Below are 25627 nucleotides of genomic sequence, written 5' to 3'. Positions count from 1 at the left end.
ACTCCGGGACCGCGGTCAGCGCTGACGTTGTGCTCCGCGCATCCGTGGAGCTGCGCGCAGGCAGCGCTGCATCGGCGCGGGCCAGCTCCGACGGCGGGCTCGCTCCGCGCCAGGCGGCTCCCGGGTTGGGAACGGGGAGCATCTGTGCTGCCGCCGGCAGCGCCGGTGTGGAGCCGAGCGGCGCAGCCCGGTCCGTCAGGACGCTGGACTGCACTAATGCCGTAACTGCAGGCACTATGGCATTTGCAGACTGGTGTGTCTGCAACGGGGTGGGAACAAAAGGAGCCGCCGCCACGGGCGTCATGGCGGCGGCGCCGGGTATCGGGGGAGGGGCTGAGGGACTCGCGGGAGCGAGGGAGGGGGGCGGGGTCGGCGTGACGCCATCAGCGAGGGGCGGGGCGGAGGCGATGACGTTGGCGGGTGGGCGTGCAGGGGCGGAGCCAAGGGGCGGGGCCACGGCAGTGACGGGCGCGGGGGCGGGGAGAGCGGGGGCGGGGAGAGCGGGGGCGGGGAGAGCGGGGGCGGGGAGAGCGGGGGCGGGGGCAAGGGACGGGGACGGGCCAGGACCGGGGGTGGGGAAAGTGCAGATTGCGAGAGGAGGGGCGGGATTTGGGGTTACTGAGGAAGCATGAGAGACAGGAACGGTCGTAGTTACCGGGACGGGAGGGAGATTAGCAAGATTGGGTGCGGACGCGGCGGGTGGGTTTACGGGGACGGAGTTTGGGGATACGGGAGCGGAGACAGGGGGAGGAGGGGCAGGAGCAACGTGGGTCAGAAGCGTGGCGGCAGGAGTTCGGGGAAGCAGGGAGACCGGAGCTGCGGGGCCCGGGGTGACGGAAACCGCGGGGGGAGGGGCCCCGGGGGCGTGGGGGATGGTGCCCGCCGGGGCGGCGGGAGCAGCGGGAGAGGCTGCGGGGTCCGGGGAAGCTGGATGGACTGGGGGAGCGGCTCCCGGGACCACGTGGGTTGGAGGCGCTGCGGCCGGGACTCGGGGTAGCAGGGGAACCGGTGCCGCGGGGACCGGGGTTGTAGAAACGGAGGGGGGAACCGCAGGGGCATGAGGGGAGGTGGCTGCTGAGGACTTGTCCACAAACAACTCAAGCAATGCGCGACATGCCGGGACTAGTTCTGCTACAGCCATATCTCGGCGGGAAATGCGGTTAAAAAGTTTAACCCCTACTTTCTCCCAAAAATCTGCGGTAAAAACTACGGAACGGTCTGCATGAGGAAAATTAAGTAAAGTCCACTCCAAAAGATTTTTTAACTCGTGCTTAGGCAGGTCATGGTGATGAGAACTTAATAAATGTTTCAACTGCTTATACAGGTCTCTCTCTTGAGCGGAATGAGTCTGTCCCATTATTAACTTTTATATTAACTTTTAACTACTAACTTTTATATTAACTTTTAACTACTAACCTCGGTTTGCCGCTGATACAGTGTAAAATTTCCGGAGTCCCACGAAAGCGCTGGCCAGGCGTCCTTTCTGGGTGGAAGACACTGTATTTCCGGTCCCCTCACTGAGCACCGCTCTATGCGTCGCTGTGCAACGGCGTAGCGGACTCGGGACCTCCCTCCACTGAGTTACAACTCACACACCGCCAGGCAGCGTGTGGCTGTACTCGGTGCCACGGCGGGGAGTGCCGCGGCGGTTCCCTCAGAGAGCTCCAGGCAGTACTGACCGGCAGTAACTGTGTGCTCGAGGGCTGTCAGAAAGTCCGTGCAAAGCTTGGCTCCCCTTACTCCACGGCTTTCTCGACAGTAAGAATATTTTAAGAGCTCCAGCCCAATACGTTGCTGAACCAACGCAAAGCTGTGCTCACGGCAAGCGAGGAAAGTAGGTAAAAGTAGGTTTAATAGTTACCGTCCAGGAAAAAACGTCCCGCAACCAAAAACGGGTGAGCTGGTTCTTTAAATGACGTTGGGCGCCACTCTGCGGGTAACTCCTGGATTCTTTGTATCAGGGTGGACGCGAGGAACAAGACTCAGACGCTCTGTAAATGCTAAAAGCTACAGTTGCAGTTTATTATAAGGGAGTCTGCAAGGAGCTGCCCGGCACAGCCACGTGCAGATTAAAGAGATAAAAAGGGGGAGAGAAAGAGAGAAGAAGGAGGGTAAAGAGAGGAAGAGAAGAGGAAAAGAAAAGAGAGAAGAGAGGAGAGAGGAGGAGACAGGGACTTCCTGTTTGTAACACAGTAAATCCACTTCCATCATGAATATTCTAATTCCTAAGAACCAATCTAATACAAAATACTAATTCTATAGCATTTACATACAGCCTATAGGAAATCTTACATTAGCATAGCATGTGACATTCTAAACTCTAAGATCTAGTCTTTGGGTGCGGGTCAGTCTTTTGTGTCTTTTGGCCTTGCCCTCTGGCCAAAAGCATTGTTTAATTAAGAGTGGATTAGCTTCGGTGAGCCATCCTATTGTGTTTATGGTAATTCAGTAACTAGGGCTTTCCTGTTTTACCTTCCCCAACAATTCCCAGAATCTGAGCATTCATATTTGCAAGATTCCTCAGTTTCATCTTCTCCAACACCCAGTGGCAGAGTCCCTGGTGCTTGCAGTGATTTTGGTGCAGCTGAGGAGCTCAGCCTGTGCTGGCCCCACTGGGAGCAGGGAGCAGTGCTTGTGCCTCCTGCTCCTGGGTCTGGGCACAGCCTGGGGGAGCTGTGGGGACACATCCTGTGGTTTCTTTTTTTATGCATGGGATTTTTAAATACTGGATTCCTTTCAATAGTATTTGAACCTGTAGTTGTGTCAGAATCCCATTTTGCTGTTTGTGTCCATGCAGCCCATCCTGCAGCTGGGGTGTTCCTGTGGTCCCACCATGAACAGGCAGCCTCTGCTCTGCCCTGCCCTTCCATGCCTAGCCAAATTTTGTGGTTCTTCTTTTTTGTCATTTCTTCTACCTTGCACAATCTTCATTTGTCAACTTATTTTTCTTGGAGACCACCTAAATTTTTTTCCCAGGGATTCTTAGAATCAGTTGTGAACAATTTGAAGAAGAAAAAGAAACTTGCAAACCATAGTATAAATAAGGAAAGATGAGCAGAAGTGATTCAGAGATTAATAAAACTCCAGGAGATTTTTGGAGAGTAGATTGTATCATTTTAAAAGGTTGAAGAAGGGAGCTAGAAGACATCAGAGTGGGGATCTCAGAGGATTTTCCTTTTATGCCTTCAGTTATGACAAACAGCACTGGCTTTATCACACAAATATTGGGAATTTTGGGATAGAATTTGGATTCTAAAAGCTTGGTATGTCTGTGTGGCACAAAGTGTTCTGAGCCCTGGGCAGTCATTTCTGACACTGTTCCTCCTGGGATTTTGCACCCTTTTGGCTCCTTGTTCCCCTCCATTTCCAGAGGCTGGTGTTGCCTCCTCACTCCAGCAGAGCTGCCCTGTGCCCTGTGTGCCACCACAGGCAGCTCCAGGGTCTGTCTGTAACAGGTCATTGCTGCTTGAGGACACAACCCCACATGGTGCTGAGGTATTGTGAATTGTTTTGTCTTTAAAAGAGTTATATCTGTAACATTAGGTGAATGGTAAATACATTATTGCTATTCAGATGTTAGAGTGAAAGAACTAATTTATTACTTTAATTAGTTTGTAGTGTACTTTACGTTATTGTAATATGCAATATTGAAATAATGAACTGGAAAAAGGTGTGTATGCATTCTGTTCAGCACAGCAATTTAATAATTCACTTGGCAAAACCTCCTCTAATAATACATGAACTGTGAAATGTACTTGAAATGCCAATTGTAATTAAAAACTTTCAGAACTTAATGTTGGCAGTGCTTGTCCTGCTAAAGTGAAGACTGTTTTGTGGAACAGGCAATGGGAGAGCCAGGTTTCAGTGTATTTTCAATATTAGTTTAACTGCTAGGATTTTTTTTTTTAATATTTAAATAAAACATTTACTGTTGACACAGTAAAATACACCCTTCAGATTTTGAACTAATAGGAATGGAAGAATGCAATCAAGAGCAGGCTATATTTTTTGTGCAGTCTGTGGTCCCAGATTGCTGCTGTAGTGAAGCAGAATTGTTGGTTGGGAGGTTTTTGTTCTCCAGACCTGCAGGATGTGCCTCTGGAGACAGAAACCCGATGAATGGAGCAGGTTTTCTTGGCACACTTGAACTGCAGGAGTGCTGGCAGTTCAGCACCAGGTGGTCCCTTGGAACCAGCAGAGCAGAAAGGCAGGAGGGGCTCCCCGCAGGCTCCTTGTGCCCATCCCTGCCTGCCCAGGGCAGCTCCTGCTGAGCAGGGTGCCCTGCTCAGGGCAGGGAATGCCCTCTGTGCTGCCTCCTCCTCCCTGACCTGTGACACATCCACGGTGCTGCCTGGGAGTCTCTCCTGCCACCCCGTGCACGTGGGTCCCTGTGCATGAGCCTTTCCCCTAGACTGACTCTGGCACACAGCATTTCCTGTTCAAATGTGGCTTGAAAAGTGAAATGTACTGGTGTTTGAATCACCTCTTAATGTCTAATTCTTGTTACTTCTTACACTTCACCTCTGCTCCATTAAGAACATTTTATCCTATATGATTTCAACTCTTCTGGGAAAAGCCATGGCATAAGGCCAGCCTACAGAATCATGCTCATATTTTATATATATTTTGCAAACATTGCTTTTCTGTTTTTTACCAGTGTTCCTTTTTTTATTGTGTTTTGAGTTTATTTGGGAGGAGGGAGGTTTTTGCAATTATGTCCTTTTTTGTCATAATTATAATTATTTTTAAAGGAAATTATTTTTCTTTTGCCCTAATGAAAAGGCATGGATTAGACAAACATGGGAGGGAGCAGGAATCTAATTTCATGTGCTGGATACAGAAAATGATAGCTGAGTATTGAAAACAAGTATGGTACAGTGAAACTCTCCTCTGGTATCCTTGTTACCCATTTTCTCAATTGGTCTCAGGCTCACACATTCAAACTCCTCACTAAAAAATGGAAAAGTAGATTCAGAAGTGAAATGTAAGAAGGGGAAGGCATGTGGTACCCCCTGTGTCAGTGTATGTGTTAGCAGAGATTCAGGGCAGAGTAGAGAGTGCTGCAGGAGGGGAGATGCACACTGAGCTACTGCTCCATCATTTCTGTCTGAGGAACTATTGTGTGGTTAGAGCTTTGTCAGCTTAGTGAAGTGCTGGATTTGATGCTTGGTTCTGCTCATTTGTTTGTACATAACCTGCCAGAAATCTAGATCATACCCCAACATTCATTTGTGGCTTGGATCAAAAGGCTGAAATGAAAGAGCTGCTGGAAACAACCTGAGAAGGGATCATGGCACGTAGCAAGGTCAGGGTGCCACACACCCCACACAGACTGCTGCAGAAACATGGATTAACAGGGAGGCTGGAGATGATTTCAGCACAGGTTGGTGTCTGTGCCACTGCCTCAGTGTGGTTTGCTTCCTTCAGTTGGTTGTCATTGTCCCAGACTCCCTGCAGGGTTTGCTCTGCTCTCCATGGACATTTCCAGGCACTGGTTTTCCTGAAGTGTCAGGGAGATGCACCTTTTGTTCTCTGCTCTCCATGGACATTTCCAGGCACTGGTTTTCCTGAAGTGTCAGGGAAATGCACCTTTTGTGTCAGGGAAATGCGCCTTTTGTTGAGACCAGTTTATGGCCTGGCCATACTAATGGCTGCAATCAACCAACCAAACAAGTCCCTGGTTAACAATAAATGAATATCCAGAGAAGGCCACCAGAGGATGAGGGAGTTCTGAGACATGGGGGAACTGAAGCTGCACCATGAGCTGCACCCAGTGCCATTGACCTCAGTACTGGAGAGCACTTGAAAGGAGGGGGAAGCAGGATGTAGGGAAATCCAGGCTTACAAAAAGCAATTTTTTGCTTACATAATCTGACTGTTACCTCATATCAGTTGAGAAAATCTGTGATGTTATTACAGAAGTTTAAAGCTCCTTCAAATGCTCCTGCAGCTTATCCCAGCTCCAATCTGAGTATTCTTTTAGCAGATTTCATTCACTGTTTGCTTGTTGTTAGATTTGGAACCTTTCTATATGTGGTTTTGCTTCAGTCTGTTTCAAAAGCAATGTGGGAAGGATTGCATGTTCTTCTGACTCCTTTTCAAAGCATTCCTTTTTGAGTTCATTAGCTTGGCAAGTGAAGGGTAACTGAGACAATTTAGCATTTTATTTTAGATTCTTAAATACTAAACTGCATGAGCAGGCTGCTGGCCGAGCTGCTACATGGAGATTTAGACAGCCCTGGTGTCACAGGTTCCACTGTGTGGGAAGCTGGATTCAGGGCTGCAGCTGGGGCTGAAGGGACCTCTCAGACCCGAGGCAGGGTCAGGTCCAGTCACCCAGGACCAGGTTGAATTTTACACAGCTCCACAACCTCCCTGGCCAGCATGTTCTGCTGTTCACCAGCCTCTCCATAGGGAAGTGATGAATGCAGGGGAATTTCAGGTGTTTCACTCTGTGCCTGTTGTTTTCCCCCCTGTCACTGGGCACCTCTGCAAATGCCTGGCTCTGTCCTCTTTGCACCCTCTGCATTTTCAGGTTATTTTCATGTTAACATTTTGCCTGCACCCCATGAGCAGTCACAGCATTGTTCAGTGTATTGCAAAGAAAAAAGTGTATTTGTTATTTTAGCAAGAAGTAGGGCATTGTTCAGAGATGCATCTCTCTCAGAACCTTGGACCATGGGGAGTGCTGGATTTCTAAACATAACATATTTTGTAAGTACAAACCAGAAGAATTAATAATCTGCACAAACAGCCAGTGAAATGCAGTAAAGGTGGAAAAATTATAAGCATTTTCATATCTTTGTATTAAAGTGCTGTGGTGTAGAAAACCAACTGAGGAATGGCTGCAATGCTTATTCCTTAGAGGGATGCAGAGTTCTGTAAGTGCTTGACAAATCCATTACAAAAACAGCTGGCCAGCCAACAAAAGGAGACATCAGGAATCCTGTAGGAAGCAGCATGAAACAGATGAGCACACAAGTGACAGCAGGGAGAGAATTGGGGCTGGCTGGGATGGGACACTGCAGGTGGGTCCCTGCCATGGCCAGGCTGGGCACAAGTTCTCTTCTTTAACCAGCACAGTCAGGATCGTGCCAGGAAGGGATTTTTGGCCTGCTGGGCTGGGTGCTCCATGACAGCCCCAGGAGATTTTTTAGGAAGTGTGGCAGCTCTGCAGTGAGGGGTGCAGGGAGAATGGTCCTTCCCCTTCCCCTTCCCCTTCCCCTTCCCCTTCCCCTTCCCCTTCCCCTTCCCCTTCCCCTTCCCCTTCCCCTTCCCCTTCCCCTTCCCCTTCCCCTTCCCCTTCCCCTTCCCCTTCCCCTTCCCCTTCCCCTTCCCCTTCCCCTTCCCCTTCCCCTTCCCCTTCCCCTTCCCTTCCCACAGAGTGGGGTGCCAGGCAGGCAGGGACCCCTCGGGGCCTGGGCAGGGGTCCCAGGCTGGGCTGCACCACCTGCAGCTGGCACAGGTGAATAAATCCCTGGAGTGAGCCTGGGTGGAGGCAAGGTGCTGCTACAGGAGTGCCTGTGCTGATGGCTGGGAATGGACTCTGCTCTGGGACTCTTGGTCTCCAGCCCTTCACAGGTTCTAGGTGCTGAAGGAAATGTGAATTACTGAGACTGATTTAGCAATTTTGCCTAAAACCTTTCCATATGTGATCTTATTGCACATTATGCCATCAGCTGGGAACTGCACATGAACATGCACAAAGGTGGTGCATGCTGAATGATTGTGTTGTTGATAAGATTATAAATCTTACTTTGTAAGCAGATTACATGAGTTTCTTTCCCAGCCTCAGCTTGGCAGATCTGTGTCTCACAGTCTGCTGCAGGACTGTCTCTTCAACTCTTTCTTCCAGGTTCTACAGTGGAAAGCACAGCAGGCAGAAGCTGCTAAACTAGAAGCTGCTGTGGCTGCCAGAAGAAAAGAAAAGGAAGATGAGAGAGAAAGGCTACAGAGAGAACAGGAAACCATGCGTAGGGCTCAGGACAAAGAGAAAGTATGAGAAACTTTGATACATTTTTTCATATATTAATGTGTACCATTGCTTCTAAAATCTATACCTGATCTCATAGCACAGGTATTCTTGTACACTATTATGTACTGATGTAGAGATGAACAAATGGTTAGTCAGGTCTTGCTCCTGTCCATTTTAGCTCTAAAGCTGCCTGATCTGACACACCAGTTCTGATACTCTATTGCATTTCTCAGGAAAAAGCCTCAGCAAGTTCTGTGTCTGTCACCAAAGCAGCCCAGAGGCAGGGCTGGGTGTGATGCACAGGTCTGCAATGCAGCAGGGGAGCTGAGACACAGAGGCTGCAGCACAGCAGGGGCTGCAGGGTGCCCTGGGGACAGGGACAGTGCTCCTGTCCTGGGGACTGTGTGCTGCCTCCTTGGGACACGGCCTGGGGCAGCTCGCAGGGGCTCAGGAATGCACTGCACTCAATGTCGTGCTGTGCCACAAGTATTTGTGTTGGCCTTTCTGCCTAAGTGATGTGGCAAAGATCCATGTGGCTCCACTGAGATTTACCTGAGTCCAGTGGCACAGAGAGGGATGTGTAGGGAGGCCTTGTTGCTCAGGTCACCAGTGGCTTTGCTGCTGCTTCTCTTTTGTTCCAGCTCGCTCTGTGTATTTGCCTTTGTACTCATGGTGTTTGTAGTGGCAGGTGGCTCTGAAACCACAGGGAAGGAAGAGGCTGACCCAGCCACCACCAATACTCATTTTATCTGTAAATATTCTGGTTGTGCAAACTTTTCTCTTGCTCTGTGTGATGTCTGTATTGAGCAGCCCTCTGCCTACGCACAGATGGAACAGCAGCTGTCTGGGGTCAGCAGTCATATGTTTCATTGGAGTGTTTTACCTCCTAGATCCTTAAAAGAGCTGATAACCTTATCCTGCAGCTGCTTTTCTGGGGAATGCAAGCAGAATGGAAGTGGTAGTCTTCAGATAGTGGTGGAAAAATATATTCAAATTAGTGTTCACAGTCTGATTTTAGTACTTCTGTTGTGGGGGCTCCACACCTTCTTGCTCTCCTAGTAAATATTCTGTTAGCTTGTAGTGCTCCAAAATAGAAATTTTATTCTAAAAGGATCAAAATTGGAATCTCTAACTTAATGCATTTCCTATTTGCTTTGTTCTCACTGCCTGGCTTTGGAATGAGCGTTAATTTGTTTGCTGCATTTGTTCAAACTCTAGCTGAAAAAATACTGGGCTGAAAAAGAGCTCAAGTGGCAAGAACAGGAGAAGAGAGATCTACAGCATCTGGAGGAATTGAGAAAATTAATGGCTGAACAAGCAGCCAAAGACAGAGAAAGGTAAAAGAAATTAAATGTGAATACCTGTAGTACCAATAGGATCTTCTTATGATCTAATTTGCTTTGATCTCCTGACTTGCTTTTTTAGAATGAATTTAGGATAGGAGTATTTTTTTCCTTCCTGTTTGGCAAATGCTTCAAACTATAGAGTAAGATTGCATCCTAGGTGATTGTATCCTTTTAATGTGATATCAACAACTAACAACTGCATTTAAGTCTTACTGTACTTCAAAAATAGCATCCAAAAAGGCAAGTGTTTGTTGCTACTAGCCCACTTCTTTATCTGTGCAGTGAATTTTAGTCAGGTTCTCTGTCAGGTCCCTGAGGTAGGAAATGGTTTGAAAGTACATCACATGTTCTAAAAGAATGTTCCCGCCAAAAGCAATAGATTTGGCATTACTCTTGCAGGGTGAAAATAAAATGGGAATTGTGCAAATATTTGCACTGACTGCTATGGGAAACAGGCTGGCACAGTCCTGCTCTGCAGGGAGACACCTGCCTGCTCTGCCCCAGCACCTGCACTGCTGCCAGCCTGGCCCCACGTTCCAGGGGAAGGCAAGGGCTGTTCTGGCCAGGTTTGCTGTGGCTGACCCAGGAACAGAGGATGGCCACTGTTTGCCAGGGGTTCAGCTCTCCAGGGCCGGCTCTGTGTGCTGCATCTCCCCCCTTGTCCCACCCCAGGGCTCTCACACACTGCCCTGAAACTCTGCTGGGCTCCCCAGACACAGCAGCCCATTATTTCCTATTGAATATTTATGAGACAGTGTCTGAAAGCAGAGTTTGAATGAAAATATGCTTATCAAAAATTACACAAATGTGTACCTGCAATGCTACAAAAGGTACCTTTGCTGAAACTAATCAGTTATGCTCATTTATCAGCTAGTGATTTTTTAAAATTTTATTAACTGTGGTGCTTAAAAGCAAAATTGAGTATTAATGTATTTTGATTTTAAGGTTTTCTATAAAATTAACTATAGGTAGAAGAAATAGTAAAATGTTGCTAAGTGCAACAGAATGAAAGAGAATGGACAACTTCATTTAGATGGACAGGGTGAAACCAAAGCTTGAGTAAACCTTGGAAGCCAAGTATAAAAACGTACTGGGGAGGCATTCCAATTAGGAACATGGTGTGCTGCTGGGTGGGCATTCCCAAGGGTGGCTGGCTCCCCTGGGTGTAGATTTTAGCTGTGCCATTGCCTGCTGACGATGAACTCCATCTGTGTGATGCAGGCTGTGCTCTCTGCAGGATGGCAGCACAGCCATGGGGACAGACCCTGACCCTCGTGGTGCCCCTGTCACTCAGGATCCCCTGAGCTGGCCCAAACTGGGCATGGGGCTGTGCAGGATGCTTCAGTTTAGCACTGCTCTGTATTCCCTGGGCATGGGGCTGTGCAGGATGCTTCAGTTCAGCACTGCTCTGTATTCCCTGGGCATGGGGCTGTGCAGGATGCTGCAGTTTAGCACTGCTCTGTATTCCTTGGGCTGGCCCAAACTGGGCATGGGGCTGTGCAGGATGCTTCAGTTCAGCACTGCTCTGTATTCCTTGGGCTGGCCCAAACTGGGCATGGGGCTGTGCAGGATGCTTCAGTTCAGCACTGCTCTGTATTCCCTGGGCATGGGGCTGTGCAGGATGCTGCAGTTTAGCACTGCTCTGTATTCCCCTGTGCAGGAAAACTACCAGGGCAACACAAAGTGTTCAAAGTTAGGCCTGCCCAAATGTCCCCCAGTCTTCCTTCTTGGCTTTGCACACAAACTTCCAGAGTACTGAATTTCATGTTTGATAGTTCTGGAGTGTTTTAAAACATGTATCACAATAGTCAACTCAAGCAGTAATGATTTCAGTATAATTTTTATAATTAAGAAAAAAAAAAGAAGACCTGCTTTTTATTAAATGTTCTCCATATGAAAAGCAGGTTAGGCTTTGTCCCTGGTACAGAATGACCCCTGAGCACTACTGCTGGAGCATTTCTCTGCCTGAACTACAGAGGAACTAGAAGCCTCTCTGGGGTACCATCAGACAGCCTCGTACCACACTCCTGAGATCAATTTGTTTGTCCTGCTAATTGTGATTGGGTTATTGACACAGAGGTCTGTGCTAGCCACAAGCAAACTGCAGGTTTAGTTCTGATTGTTGTAGTTTATAGCCAAATTATAAACTCCTTTGAGCTTGCTAAAATTTGGAGAGTAAGAAAATAACAATACATGTTTTATTGTGGTCGAAGCAGCTGTCTCATTGAATTCTCCAAATTCAAAGCATGGCATTGACAAGCCCTGTAGAAGCGACATGCCAACAAATATCTATAGCTCCATAAGGAACAGATAAATGCCTGCAGTGAAAGGTGGAAGAGCACAGTGCTGCTGTGGGCAAAGTTCTGCAGTCACTGGTGTGAACCTCAGCTTTTTCCTTTGGAAGAAGGGCAGAGGAAACCTCAAGCTTTTTTTCTTTTTCCAGTGACAAGGCTGGGAGTGAGGTGCATGTTTCAATGGAAAGGGTTATAGGAAAGATTTCTTCTGCCATACACAGATGTGAGAGAACATTTCTTCTTGGCAAAGAAAATGGGGGAGAAAAAAGAGTACCAGGGCTATATAAAGCATGCTAGAGAAAATCTGTTGTCTAGACATGGAATCTGAAAGGTTAGCTAAGTTCTTTAAATGAACATCTGACCGACCAAAACACACCAAACGAAACAGCACAACTCCCCAAACTCCCCTTCTCCGAAAAACCCAAACCAAAAAACTCCAACAAGAGCAACCGAAACGGAAAAGCACCTCTGCCTTCCTGAGGAGTTTTGGTGCAGCTCGTGCTGGGGTGGGTGCAGAGACCGGGGCAGGTTCCAGCTGCAGTGTCCCCCCAGGACAGGGCAGTGTCACCGTGTCCCCTGTGGCAGCCCAGGACAGGGCAGTGTCACCATGTCCCCCAGGAGCAGGGCAGTGTCACCGTGTCCCCTGTGTCCCCCCAGGACAGGGCAGTGTCACTGTGTCCCCTGTGTCACTGGCTGTGTCCCTATGGTGGGGCAGTGTCACCGTGTCCCCTGTGGCAGCCCAGGACAGGGCAGTGTCACTGGCCGTGTCCCTGTGGCAGGGCAGTGTCACCAGCCCACGTCCCCAGTGACAGTGGCCGTGTCCCCAGTGTCACCAGCCCGTGTCCCCGGTGTCACCAGCCCGTGTCCCCTGTGTCACCGGCCATGTCCCCAGTGTCACCAGCCGTGTCCCCAGTGTCACCAGCCCGTGTTCCCGGTGTCACCAGCCCGTGTCCCCAGTGTCACCAGCCCGTGTCCCCGGTGTCACCGGCTGCGTCCCCCGTGTCACCAGCCCGTGTCCCCAGTGTCACCAGCCCGTGTCCCCGGTGTCACCAGCCCGTGTCCCCAGTGTCACCGGCCAGTGTCCCCCGTGTCACCGGCCGTGTCCCCGGTGTCACCAGCCCGTGTCCCCGGTGTCACCAGCCGTGTCCCCAGTGTCACCGGCCGTGTCCCCCGTGTCACCAGCCCGTGTCCCCAGTGTCACCAGCCCGTGCCCCCGGTGTCACCAGCTGTGTCCCCGGTGTCACCAGCCCGTGTCCCCAGTGTCACCAGCCCGTGCCCCCGGTGTCACCAGCCCGTGTCCCCAGTGTCACCAGCCCGTGTCCCCAGTGTCACCAGCCCGTGTCCCCGGTGTCACCAGCCATGTCCCCCGTGTCACCAGCCGTGTCCCCAGTGTCACCGGCCATGTCCCCAGTGTCACCGGCCGTGTCCCCTGTGTCACCAGCCGTGTCCCCCGTGTCACCGGCCATGTCCCCAGTGTCACCGGCCGTGTCCCCAGTGTCACCGGCCGTGTCCCCGGTGTCACCGGCCGTGTCCCCCGTGTCACCGGCCGTGTCCCCCGTGTCACCGGCCGTGTCCCCGCTGTCCCTGTCGCGCAGGGTGCGGTTCCGGCGGGCGCTGCAGCAGCAGCGGCAGCAGCAGCAGCGGGAGCTGGCCGTGCGCCGGGAGCGGCAGCAGCAGCAGCGGGAGCGGCGCCTGGCAGCGCTGCGGCAGCAGGTGCGTGCGGGCTGGGGACGGGCATGCCCCACACCAGCGCCTCGGGGGAAACCTGGGAACCGGCTGAAAGGCTCTGCAGACCTGCCATAAATCCTGGGTCCTTTCTAGCTCTGACAGCAGGAACATTAGGACATTAAATTGTACTGGAGCAGCTGCTGATATCTGAGAGGAGATAGAAAAGGTTTTTTCCAGGTTGGATGTCATTTTTTTCTGGGTTTTGTTTGTTTTCATAACCTTAAGTCTGCCTTGAGCCTTAGGCAAGATTTATGAGTAATTTATATTCTTTTTAAATTCTGAAAACTTGCATACCTTGGATAACTTTTCTTCAGAGATATTTGAGTCTCTGAAACTTCAGCACATTACTTCTTAAAAGGCACCCATAAAATGCCTACTAATGCTTGCTAATGTCATAGTAAAAGTAGTACTAGGGTTATTTTTTTTCTACTGCTGACTTTTGAAAGAGTAATTTTACCTTAATTTACATTTCTGTATGTAATCTCCTTGCTTTTCCCCCAAAGAGGCTGGTTGGTAGTTGTGATCAGTTGAGCTCTTCCCACTGACTCAATTCTCTTGCCAGAGTAGAAAATGCTTCTAAAGGGCCTTTGACCTTTAGGGATGGGGATGCTCCCACTTCATTACACCTCTCTGACCAATATTTATTCTCTGTTTCACACTAAGGAAATATTGCTTTATAAAGTATGTACATTGTATGGGTGGGGAGGGGAGAGGAAAGATCTTTACTAAAGTCATTTGGGCAGCAATACAAAGATGACATTTTATTAAAGAAATGGGTGAAAAAGTTATCTTATGCAACTTAAAGTATTTTTTTCTACTTTTAGCCATTCTTCATATGGGCTTCTGACTTCAGTTATTTTGCTTGTGCATCTTTCTGTATTTTTTCAAAGTAGTATTAGCCTGTGTCTGAACATTTTAACACAAAGAAAGTAAACAGCGAAAAAATATTAACTCTGGCACAATACAGTGTCTGGGAGTCTTTGATATTGATCTAGCAACAGGAAATTGCACAGTTGAAGCAGTTGCACTTCAGAAAAAAGACAGAGTTGTATTATTTGGGGCATATCACTCAATGCTGCTGCCCATGACTCTGTAAAAATTGTGAACTATCGTCCTGAACAACTTTGTTTCCATTGGAAGAAAAAGAAAGTCTGGACTGCAGGAATTGTGGGTATTGCAGGATGATGAGGCTGCTGGATCCTTGCAGGACTGGGCTGGACACTGGAGCTGGTGTCAGTTCTGCTGCTGGTCTCTCACCTGGCTGCAGCAGGACCCTGTTCCACAGCAGGGACGGTGACTGGGGGTGTGCTCAAAGGTGTTGGTGACAGTGATGCTCTGGCCCTAGCTCTACACTCTCACAGTAATTGTTGCCTTTAGGTCGCCGTTGTTGCCAGAGCAGACCCCGCCAGAGCAGTGGCTGACACGGTGGCATCCAGAGCTCGGATGGGCATTGGGAGCCAGGAGGAGTTTGAGCTGCAGCAGCCCCTGTTCAGGCTGCACACGTTCAGTGAAGAGCAGGTAATGGGCTGCAGTCCTGCTGAGGAAATGAGTCAGGAGCTGAACTGGCTGTGCTCCTGTTTCAGGGCACGCAGGTCGCTGAGGAGGCTGCTCCCTCAATTTCAAATGCACTCAAGGAACATCTTGATTTCTTTAGATTCCCTCAGTGTTCCCTATCTGCTCAATCAATACATTTGCAGTAATTCACACTCTGGAATTTGAAAATTATTTACAAAAAGAGAAGAGCTATAGTACAATTCTGTGGTGTAAAAGCTTTCTTTTGACACTGAATAATGTCTACAGCTAAAGTTGTCCAGAACTACCCATATTAAGATATTTTAAATCTTCTCAGTTTGGTAATGGGAAGATATGGGCTTTGTTTGGTTATTAAAATTCCCCAGACCTGACCAATGTATGAGGTTCTGACAAATGTTAGCTTAAACCTGCTCTCTGAACATGTATATTTGAATATGTATATTTGGGTCCTATACCTTAATTCTCAGCGTGCTCTTTCTGTTTCGACTCCAGCCAGGTTTGGTGCTGCTCAGGCTGCAGTTTGTGATCCTGGCCCAGCACATCCCTGTGCTCCTTCCCAGTGCTGCAGGGCTGTGGATCATGTTCCCAGTGCTGGTCTCCAGCAGCTCTGGGCACTGGGGAGGTGAAGCTGCAGCTTCTTCAAGGTGTTGCTCTTCCTTGTGCTTCCAGCACAGTCCCACTGCAGACCATGGAACAAGGATTGGAAAGAGGCTGACAAATCTTGTCAGATAAACTTCTGATAAATTTCAGAAGTAATTTCCCTGGGACTAATTGTCCTTCTGACAAATGGAAGTGGCACTGCCATGTAAGCACAAGGCGACACTGTGAGAAAAATCATAAAGACATTTGAAGCACTTGGATTCCATAGGAACAACCAGAGGAGACTGGAGTCTGCTGCACTTGGGGCTGTGAGCATGGGGAACATGAGGGATGGCAGCAGCTCCTCAGGGAGCTTTGTGGCTTCTCCTGATCATTGCTGTGGTTTTGTTAACAGGTCATTTCTGACCCCAGGCTCCGTGTGGAACTCACTCTCCGAGAAGCTGGGCTGCATAAAACACTTTATGCAAGAGAGGTTTTGTCCAAACTTCCACCACCGAAGCTTCCAAGGAGAGACATGGAATCTACAGCTTTCAACATGTAGAGCACCTCTCATGTGAGGGGCAGAGGAGCAGCAGGGGTCTGGTCTGGCCCCCAACATGCAAAGCTTGAATCAATTCCCTTTGGTGTGTCCCGGACCTGCTCAGTTCCCCGTGTGTGCAGCCATGCTAAGCTGTGCTGTGTCACTGCACCTGCCTGTGCAGGGGAGCTGGGCTGTGTGCTGCTGTCCTGGGACTGCCCATGGCCTTTTCCACCGGGAGCTGGCACACCTTGCTGAAGGACTTCTGCACACAGCACAGCCAATCTGATGTGCAGCACCTGGAGTAGCAATTCTTGGGATTTAATTGGCAGCAGAAGTCCAAAATAGCTTTGCACAGCAGTTACTTCAGATTTTATTATGTTACATGAATAAATGCCACAATTTTCTTTCCAGGTTTCTTGAGAATTTGATTCTTTTAGTTATAAAATCTTCATTGCCATGAATGTTTCTATTATTCCTTGATTATGATGAGATGAAACTTAAACCTTTGTCTATATTTAGAAGGCAACTTGCTGCATCATATTTACTGCAAACCAGTCATACAATTTCATATTGCAGATTAGTTTTTCAGTATAAATTATAACTAGAGCTGGGATCTTTATTTCTTTATTTTCTGGTGTGACAGACTCCTGAGAGTGAGCACAGGGTCAGCCCAGGAGCAGCATAATCCCAGTCTTGCAGCTGAGTTTAGTGGGGAAATGCTGCAGAGCCTGCCCTGAGCTGGGGGAGTGACGTCTTCTGGGGTCACCCTCTGTGTGCTTGTGCTAAAATTACAATTCTGTGTATATTTGTGCTTTTTATTTTGGTATCTCCTTTGGGGTAACTCGTTATTTTTAAAACACACTTGGCCACCTCACAACTGGCTGGGTATTATTCCTGTGGGCAGACCAGCAGTGCTTTGCTGTGGGGAACAGACCGGCTGTGAGACAATTCCCAGGTAGGCATCATCCCAAACCTAGGCAGCTGACTTTTCCCTTGCCCTTAAAAGCAGATCTACAGGATAAAAAATGGGTGGGGGTGGGAGTTCAGATCTCAGCTGTCTTTATTCCAGGGATGGGCAGTTCACTCTCAATCATGCTTTAGTAAAGCTTGATGAGAATTTCTGTGAAAATTAAGTAATTTGGTTACAAGCTAGACTACTTATTTGTGAATTTTTATGTAGTGAGAAAAGTGTCTTTAATGCTAACCAGTACCTGAAGGTCAGGTCCTCAGCTGACCATGTTGGGTGCTGTGCTGTCCCTCTTGGCATGTGCCTGTTTGTGACACCTTTAAATACTGTAGGAATGAAAATCTGAACAGCCTTTGTAACAGCACTAATAATAATGGTCACAAATACAGATTAATTTTCACGTCATTTATTTAGGTTTTGTCTTTATGCCCAAAGCAAAGGGATGTCCTTCCTGGAAGATAGCTGTGGACAGGAGTGACCCTAACAGGACAGTCCTTCACTGGGGCTGGAGCCAGGAGTGAGAAACCTGCGGCTCTATTCCGCAGCCTTGATTCCTTGTCAGCGCACATCTCCTTGGTGCGGCTCCAGCGGCGCTGCAGGCCAGCAGCTCCCGGTGTCTGCTGTGTCCACTGGCTCGGGGAGCTCCCGGTGTCCAGTGGCTCTGGGAGCTCCTGGTGTCCAGTGGCTGTGGGAGCTCCCAGTGTCCAGTGGCTCTGGGAGCTCCTGGTGTCTGGTGGCTGTGGGAGCTCCTGGTGGCTCTGGCCACTCCGCACTCTGCGGGCCCAGCACTGTCTCAGTACCAGCTCCTGGCGCTGTCCTGGTTCCTGGTGCTGTCCTGGTCCCGGTTCCTGGAGCTGTCCACGGGGCAGGCTCCGTGTGCCTGGGGCTGTCACCATCAGTCCATGGGGCGCAGGCCCAGGCGCTTGCGGATGAAGGCGGCGATCAGGCGCTGTGGCCGCTGCTGGTACTCCCACAGCACCTCGTGGGATGCCCGGATCTGGTCCCCCTCCAGCCGGTCCAGGAGCGCCACGCACACCACGGCGGCTGCAGAGGCCGGAGCGCCGTCACCTCACGGCCCTGCCCGGCCTGGCCCTCACGGCCGGACCTGGCCTGGCCTGGCCCTCAAAGCTCAGCCCGGACCCTCCTCACAGCCCTCGCGGCTGGACCCAGCTGGACCTGGCCCTCACAGCCCTCATGGCCCTCACAGCCCTCACAGCCCTCACAGCCCTCATGGCCCTCATGGCTGGACCCAGCCGGACCTGGCCCTCACGGCCCTCACAGCCGGACCCGACCTGGCCCTCACAGCCCTCATGGCTGGACCAGCGGCCGTAGCTCCGCTGCCCCGGGCTCTGCCAGGGCCAGGACCTGCTGTGAGACCAGAACCTGCTGTGGGACAGAACCTGCTGTGGGACAGAACCTGCTGTGAGACCAGAACCTGCTGTGGGGTCAGGACCTGCTGTGGGACCAGGAGGGCTGTGAGGGATGGGAGTGAGCTGTTGGTTTGGCTAGCACGCACTCGTGTCTTCTGATGCTCACTTGGGTTTTATTGAGCTATGAAATTTGCTTTAGTGTCCTTTTCTAGATAAAATCATTAAGGATGTGCGTTTGGCCTTCTGGCACTGAACAGGGCCCTTGGAGGGGATTAAGCCTGTGCATGGGGAGGAGGTGGAAGCAACAGCACTCACCTTTGAGACCACACAGGCCACACAGGGCAGCGAAGGCTGTGGACTCCATCTCAATATTCCTCACACCAGCATCATAAGCTCTCCTTAAGTACTGCAACTTTTTTTCACTGGAAAAAGAGCATAATGCACCGTCTAATCTCCCCTGACCTGGAAAGGAAGCAGAGAAATGTCACTGTTGGCCTTGCATGAGGTTGTGGGCCACAGGGTGTAGGTGCAAATGGGAAGCCCAGCAGTGCCCACATTCTGTCTGAGGCACACAAAGTTTTGCTGTGAGCAGCTGGTTAATTTGTATTCCCCTCAGCGTTAAAGCCAGCGTGCTGTGTCTCTGTATAGGGAAGAGATTGACGCAGGTTTCAACACGGGTAAAAGGTGGAGTCAGCCCACGGGTGGGAGTGCTGTGCTCTGTGGGGACAGGCCACTGCTGCATATCAGCTGTGTGGGCCTGCCAGGTTAAATCCCAAAAATGCCAACTGACTGTAGAAGGGGAACAACAAGCTGTGCAGAATTGGAACACTGAGGAGAGAAACCCCTTTAATGTGGGTTTATTGTTTCTGCAGGGGCTGCTGTGGATGGAAGTGGAGCTGCTTGCTCCTGGTGCTGGGCCAAGGGCACTGGTGCTCCTACAGCAGCTGCAGGCAGGACTAACCCTGTGTTCAGTGTGGGCACCCATCCCCACCCTCTCTCTAAGCCTCAGGCTCTGCTGTCCTGCTGTGTGCTCAGAGCAGAGCTGAGCCCCGTGCTGCTCCTCCTCGCACTGGCTGAAGGCCATGGGCAGGAAAATGCTTACCTGTGGCTGGCCAGCCTGGGACTGCCCTTCAGCTTATTGCTGCTTCTACTGTAATCCTCTCAAATGGCTTTTTGTTTAAATAAAATATGGGCTTGAGCAATATACAGATGGCTTCATCTGCAAGCAGATCTAAAGGTTTATAAATAGTGCTCAGATTATTAATTCTTCATCTATTACGTTTCATCTACTCTGCAATCAGTGTTTAATTTTGCAAAGGAAATGGTTCCAGAGAAACTGAAGTTTGTTTATGGAAATCTCACAGGCAACCTAATATTTTCCTAGCATTTGGTAGTTCTGAAGTGACAATCTTGCTGCAGGGGAACAGCTTGGTGGCAAACAGCGAGGTGCTGGTGCTCTGCCTGGCCCCCCAGCACCTCGTGGGTCTGTGCTGCAGCCTTCCTGGGGCTGGGGTTCCCTGGATGGCTTTGTCCATGGAAGAGTGCAAAGACTTGGCATTGCATGTGGTGAGGAAGGACAGACAAAGCTGGCTTTACCTTCGTAGAAGTCGTAGGTGCACATGGTATGGCCAATGAGCGTGGGGAAGTCGGGAAGGTCCCTGCTGCAGGCCAGCAGTTCCTCTGCAAGGCCCTTGTCCAGCTCGGTGCTGCGCACCACCACATCGCCCAGCACCACCTGCTCGAAGCGTGGCTGGAAGCACGAGTCCACGGCCGTGTCAGTGATCACAACAGAGCCAGCCTCGATCCCTGCAGAAACGGAAGCTGAGGCTGCCAGAGCTCGCAACACCTGGGTCCTGCTGCCAAACTTCAGCACAACAGGAAAATCTCAACAGATCTGTCTCTTCAGCAAGTAAAGAAGATGTCAGGGAATAATTGAAATTCATGACATAGCACAGATGTACAAGCAAAATGTTCAGAGTCAGCACAAGGTAAGTGATTGCGAGAATGCGCTGAGTGACAGGAGATTAGCTGCTTCTGGCTTGCAGAGACTGTGTACCCCCAGCAGCTTGTGCAGGCATGGGCAGCACCACTGCCTCAGCCAGAGGACATGGATTCATTTGGGTCACCACTAATCCATGTTTTCTGTTTGGAAAGTGACACTTCCCTGTAGTGGAATCCAGGCCTCGGTACACTCTGAGAATGTGCACTCTGCCAAGCCAGTTGCTAAGTTTTCTGGGTTTAACCCAAAACAAAACACCATGTTTGATATTTAGAGACCTGACAAAATGCTGAAGTTCAAAACTGCATGACCTGTTGCTGAGAGTTCTTGTTAATAATAGCTGTTTCACTCTGAAGAAAGAGCGAGTCGCTTACCTAAGCCCCCAGAAGTTCCGATGCGAATGATGGTAACGTCCTGGCATTTAGCATGGTGCAGCAGTTTGATCAGCTCATGGAGCATAATGGAAATGGAAGGGATGCCCATTCCGTGCTATTGGAAGGAGAGAAAAGAGAAGCATCAGTCCCCACGAGGCTGTGGCAGGTGACAGCTCCATGACTGCAGTGAGCTCAGGGTTATGCTGTGGCTTTTTCTGCTGATGATCCCAACAGCAATTTTTGACAGAAGTTCTGCAGGCCTGGAGCTGCTGGGGCTTCTGCTGCATCTGCCCAGTGCTCCCTTGCTTGGTCATCTGTCTTCTGCTCCATTGCAAGGCCAACATCCTTTTCTTAGCTTAACTTCTAAGTACAAAAAGTGTTTGGTGCTGTAGAGTTTGGTTTATTCTCTTGAAAATGCCTCACATTTTTTTAGTTTTGCTCTCATTTTCAAAAAGTGGAAGGAAGCATGTATGGAAGCTCTGTTGATTAAGGTACACAGCCAGTTTTTGTGTTGCTTTGTCTCCTTTCTCTTGGCTGTGGGACAAATGCTCTGTTTGCCTTGTATCATGTTTTAATATGAAACCTTTTTACATGTTGTTATTCTGGAACATCAGCCTGGCTTATTCGCCAATGCCTATAAAATTTATTCTCATTGTAAATATTCAGAGCTGGAATCTGTGTTCCTGCCCCTGTACATATGAGCTCAGTTTTGTTTCTAAGCAACTTGCAGAAATGTGATGTTGGCAACCGCTCTGCAGGATGCCCCTTAGGGTGGCCATGGGCTCTGCCCCTTGTCCCCTTCTGCACTGGCCAAAACTGCTGCACGGCCACAAGCTCAGTGAGGATTTCCTTCTGGCTGTGTCACTGCTGCTGCCAGGCTGGGGAACAGCAAATCTTGTGGCAGTTCTCCCCCTTGGATTCTTTCAGACTGATTCCCTCAGGCTTGATTCCCTAGGTCAGGGTTGGTTTGGTTTTGTCAGAGGGAGCTCTGTTGTGTGAGTGATTTCATCTCCTGTGAATCACATTTCAGACTAATCTTGTGCCTGAAGAAATGGTGTCAGGACCAAGCCTTTGGGTGTGAGTGCTCTCCAGCACCACCTGTGTTTGCTTTTCCCTTTGTTCAGTGCCAAAAATCCTGCTCTAAAAGAATAATTATTACTATTACTATTACTATTACTAATACTATTACTATTACTATTACTATTACTATTACTATTACTAGTACTAGTACTATTACTAGTACTAGTACTAGTACTAGTACTAGTACTAGTACTAGTAATATAATTAATTTAATATATTAAAATTAATATTAATTATTATTAATAAGGTGACCTTTAAGGTTTTTCTTTTAGAGCTTGTACCAATGTAATACTCCCAACAAGGTTTCATAGTTCATGTGTAGTGAGAAGTGGTTTTGCCTCCCCAGCTGAGCTGAGCAGAACACGCGCACGCCTATTAGTGCGGCGCTCTCCAAACGGAGAGCACGGGTGCCAGGGAATGCTGTGCGAACAGCAGCAGCTTTGCCATGGCTGGGAGCTTGCCCTGCCGGCAGGGGATGAACAGTGAACAGGAGAACTTTTTGCTGGTGGGTGTTGGGGAGGCGAAGGCGTGTGAGGGAGAGGTGGGGGCAGCCCCACCGCTGTGCCGGAGCCCGCCCTGTCGGGCTGCGGACCCCGCACGGGGAGGGCACAGCAGCACCCCCAGGCCCCAGCACGGCGCAGGACTCACGCTGACGGACAGCACGGGCCCTGCCCGGTACATGGCGTAGCGGTCCGAGCCCGCACAGATGTCAGCCACGTCCTCCCCGGCTCCCGGCAGCCCCAGCTCCCGCTGCATGAACTGCGCGAACGCCCGCATCCTCTTCGGGCTGCCGCCCACGCACACGAACTGCAATAAAACATCCGCGTGGCTCTTAGAGCGAGTGCCACGGCTCAGCCTGAGCGTGCCACTGGCGGCTGTGCCAGGCACACCTCCCCAGAGAAAGCTGCGGGATGCCCCTTCCTCACCGTCAGTCGAGGGACATTGGAATAACTGAGGGTCACAAAAGCAGGAGTTAACACAAAACCCAGGCTGGCACTCTGGCAGGGCGGTAACTGCCCTGGGTCTGAGCAGCCGTACAGCTGCACATCCTTGGGTATCAGTCCCGGGCAAGAAAATCCAAAATAATTCAGCAAATTTGGGTTGGCAGTATCACCACTGATAGCAAAGCAAACCCAGGTGTTGGAGGAGCTCATTGGTTAATTTATTCTATGAACAGTGCTGACTGCAATTAGTGAGCACTGCTGATGGCACAGAGGCCACAAAGTCAGGGAGTAAAAAGGACAAATTTTACATATTAAAGAAAAATCCGGTGGCTGAAGGTAGGAGGAGGATGAGTGTGCAGCTGGCAGGGCAGTGCTGCTGATCCTGCTGCCAGGGTGCAGGGCAGCAGGAGCCCACGCTGTGCTGTGCCAGGCTGCTCCAGCCCTGGGCACCGAGGTTCTTCCTCCGCACAACTAGGGAGGGACTGGTTTGAAATGAACGAGGATGTCATCATGACAAGTCAGTTTTGACAGCAGGTCTCAGCCAAAAATGATATGACATCCTCCTTCCCTTGTCTCCAGCAGATGATGATCAAGATGCTTTAGAGAAATGCCTCCTCTGTCTGTCCTCCAACATGGGGCCAATATAAAATCAGGTTTTACAGAGCTACAGGTTTTTAATAGGATAATTTTCTGTTGTGCTTTCTGCCCCAAACAAACAAGGACAGACAACCTCCTTGCCCAGGCTGCTTTGGCTGCTGAGTCCCCAGGCTGAGCAGCCAGACCCCACCCCGCAGGGGCTCTGGCAGCAGCAGGCGTGGGCCGGCAGCACCATGGGAGGGATGCACAGCTGGAGAGCCTGTGCAGGGGGAGCTGCTGCCTCGCATTTGGACCTGCTCTTTACCTTGATGTCCCCAAACATTGCTGGCAGGTCGTGCGTCTTCGTTCCCAAGTCCAAGTGGTACAGGACATCCTCCTCCATCAAGTCCAGGTGTGGGTTTTTAACAAGGACCAGCCCACTCCTGCAGGGAGACAGTGAGGAGATGGACTGGGGCACCAGGCAGTGCCCACAGGAAGGGGGTCAGGCGCAGTGGGGCACAGAGCAGCCTGGAAGCTCCACGAGGGTACACACAGCCCTGGTGTTGGCCGAGGGATGGGACAGGGACAAGGGACAAGCCAGCTGTATGTGGTGTTGGGACCAGCTGTCTTTCTTTGCCAGGTAACCTCTTTGACATGTCTGTTATTATATCGCTATATCTGGCAAAAATGTGTCTCAGTATTTATCAATTTTGTCAATGACAACCTTAGATCTTTTCTTCATAGGGTTTTGCCAGCAATGTCCAGGGGTGATATACTGTGCTATTTTCTATGTGACAGTTTATTAGCTCTTAGCAAATCAGGATTTCACACTTGTCCCAAATAACAGACGCTGCAGGCAGCCAGAGGCCAGCTTGCTGTCCCTTTCCACCTGCTGTAAGAGATGAGAAGTAACTAACTAACAATGCAGGTTAGTTTTATAAATGAGGCTTAAAAGAAACCCAGAGAACATTTTTATTCTCTTAGTAAAACAAATTCAGATGTTCCTGTTACTCACCCCGAGTAAGCTGTTGTTTCGGTCATAGCGGCTCCCAGAGTCAGCTGAAATCGATACCCTGCCGAAAGGAAAGGAAAACACTGCCTGTGTCCCCAGCCGCTGAGGTTCAGAGCTCAGAAAAGCTTTCAAGGGGCTCTGCAGGGGGTTAAATACTCCTGTGCTTTGTGCAGCCCCCAAGGTCAGCAGTGCCAGTCCCCCCACCCTGCTCCTGTGCTTGCTCAGGTGCCAGGGCTCCTCCTGGGCTGGCACGGTTCCTCCCAGACTGCCTGTTTGGGCAGGTGCGTCACCAGTAACCTTGGCTGGCAGCCCTAGGGCTGGGCCAGTGACCTGCTGGCCCTCTGGCCAGTGACCTTGTGCCCTCTGCCCAGTGGGGTGGGCACCAGGCACGTGGCTGCACATGTGCACCCTGTGGAGATGGTTTGTGCCAGCTGGATGTTGCTGTGCTCCCACCCTGTTTCTTGCCCCGGGCTGTTTCTTGCCCTGGGGACTGAAGGGCACTGACAGCCTGGCCACTGCTGCTGCCCTGGACACTTCTGACAACTGAGCCATTCTCTGGTTGCAGAAGGTGCAAATCCAAAATGTCCCTGCCTTTGTCTGGGGTGCACCAAAACGGGATTTGGGCTATAGCCAGCCACCAGCCCTGCTCAGGACAGCTTCTGGACCACCAGGCTGGCCTGGGGAGGCTGATTTCAGTCTCGGCAATGCCCAGACAGTGCTGTTGGCTCTCATGGTCCACCCAGCCCCATCTGAACCAGAAGTCTGTCAGAGCAGAGTGCAGTGTGCTGGGGCACCCAGCCCCGTCTGAGCCAGGAGCCTGTCAGAGCACAGTGCAGTGTGCTGGGGCACCCAGCCCCATCTCAGCCCAGGAGCCTGTCAGAGCACAGTGCAGTGTGCTGGGGCACCCAGCCCCATCTCAGCCCAGGAGCCTGTCAGAGCACAGTGCAGTGTGCTGGGGCACCCAGCCCCATCTCAGCCAGGAGCCTGTCAGAGCACAGTGCAGTGTGCCAGGGCAGCCTTGCACAGGTCCCAGTCCAGGGCAGCCAGAGGGCTTGTGGGGCTGCAGGACGAGTGTGTGATGCTCCTGCAGGAGCAGGAGGAGGCTGCAGATACTGCTCCTGCCTCCTGGCCCAGCAACAGGAGGCACTGCCCTGGAAGATATTTAGGCAGCTGCTGGAAGGGCAGGATCTGGCATTTGCTGTTGGCGTCTGGGAATTGTCAGTGGAAGCTCTGATAATGAGAAAAGTGCTGGATACTTAATTACTGGGTGAAAGCACACTGTGTGGGGCTGGCTTGCACCCTGCATGGG

The 25627-nt window shown here is 50.5% G+C and overlaps 2 protein-coding genes across 2 annotated transcripts in view; one reads left to right on the top strand and one right to left on the bottom strand.

Moving 5' to 3' along the window:
• Positions 1-16558, top strand: part of CCDC148 (coiled-coil domain containing 148) — a 48222-nt gene extending 31664 nt beyond the window's left edge. Inside the window, exons 11-15 of the mRNA XM_056496748.1 lie at positions 7856-7996; positions 9194-9312; positions 13211-13328; positions 14721-14861; positions 15871-16558. Of these exons, the coding sequence (XP_056352723.1) occupies positions 7856-7996; positions 9194-9312; positions 13211-13328; positions 14721-14861; positions 15871-16017 (666 nt within the window). The 3' untranslated portion in view covers positions 16018-16558. The remainder of the gene's footprint in view (positions 1-7855; positions 7997-9193; positions 9313-13210; positions 13329-14720; positions 14862-15870) is intronic.
• Positions 16559-17353: 795 nt separating this feature from the next.
• Positions 17354-24560, bottom strand: UPP2 (uridine phosphorylase 2). Its single transcript, XM_056496759.1, has 7 exons — positions 24322-24560; positions 23632-23749; positions 22435-22593; positions 20707-20821; positions 19930-20139; positions 18649-18795; positions 17354-18007 (listed from the first exon to the last, which is right to left on the bottom strand). The coding sequence occupies exons 1-7, from the start codon at positions 24345-24347 to the stop codon at positions 17859-17861; spliced, it is 924 nt and encodes a 307-aa protein (XP_056352734.1). The 5' UTR covers positions 24348-24560; the 3' UTR covers positions 17354-17858.
• Positions 24561-25627: the final 1067 nt, after the last annotated feature.

This window comes from Oenanthe melanoleuca, chromosome 7 (assembly GCF_029582105.1).
Source record: "Oenanthe melanoleuca isolate GR-GAL-2019-014 chromosome 7, OMel1.0, whole genome shotgun sequence".
NCBI classification, from domain to species: domain Eukaryota; kingdom Metazoa; phylum Chordata; class Aves; order Passeriformes; family Muscicapidae; genus Oenanthe; species Oenanthe melanoleuca.
This window is presented reverse-complemented; position numbering and strand designations above follow the sequence as displayed.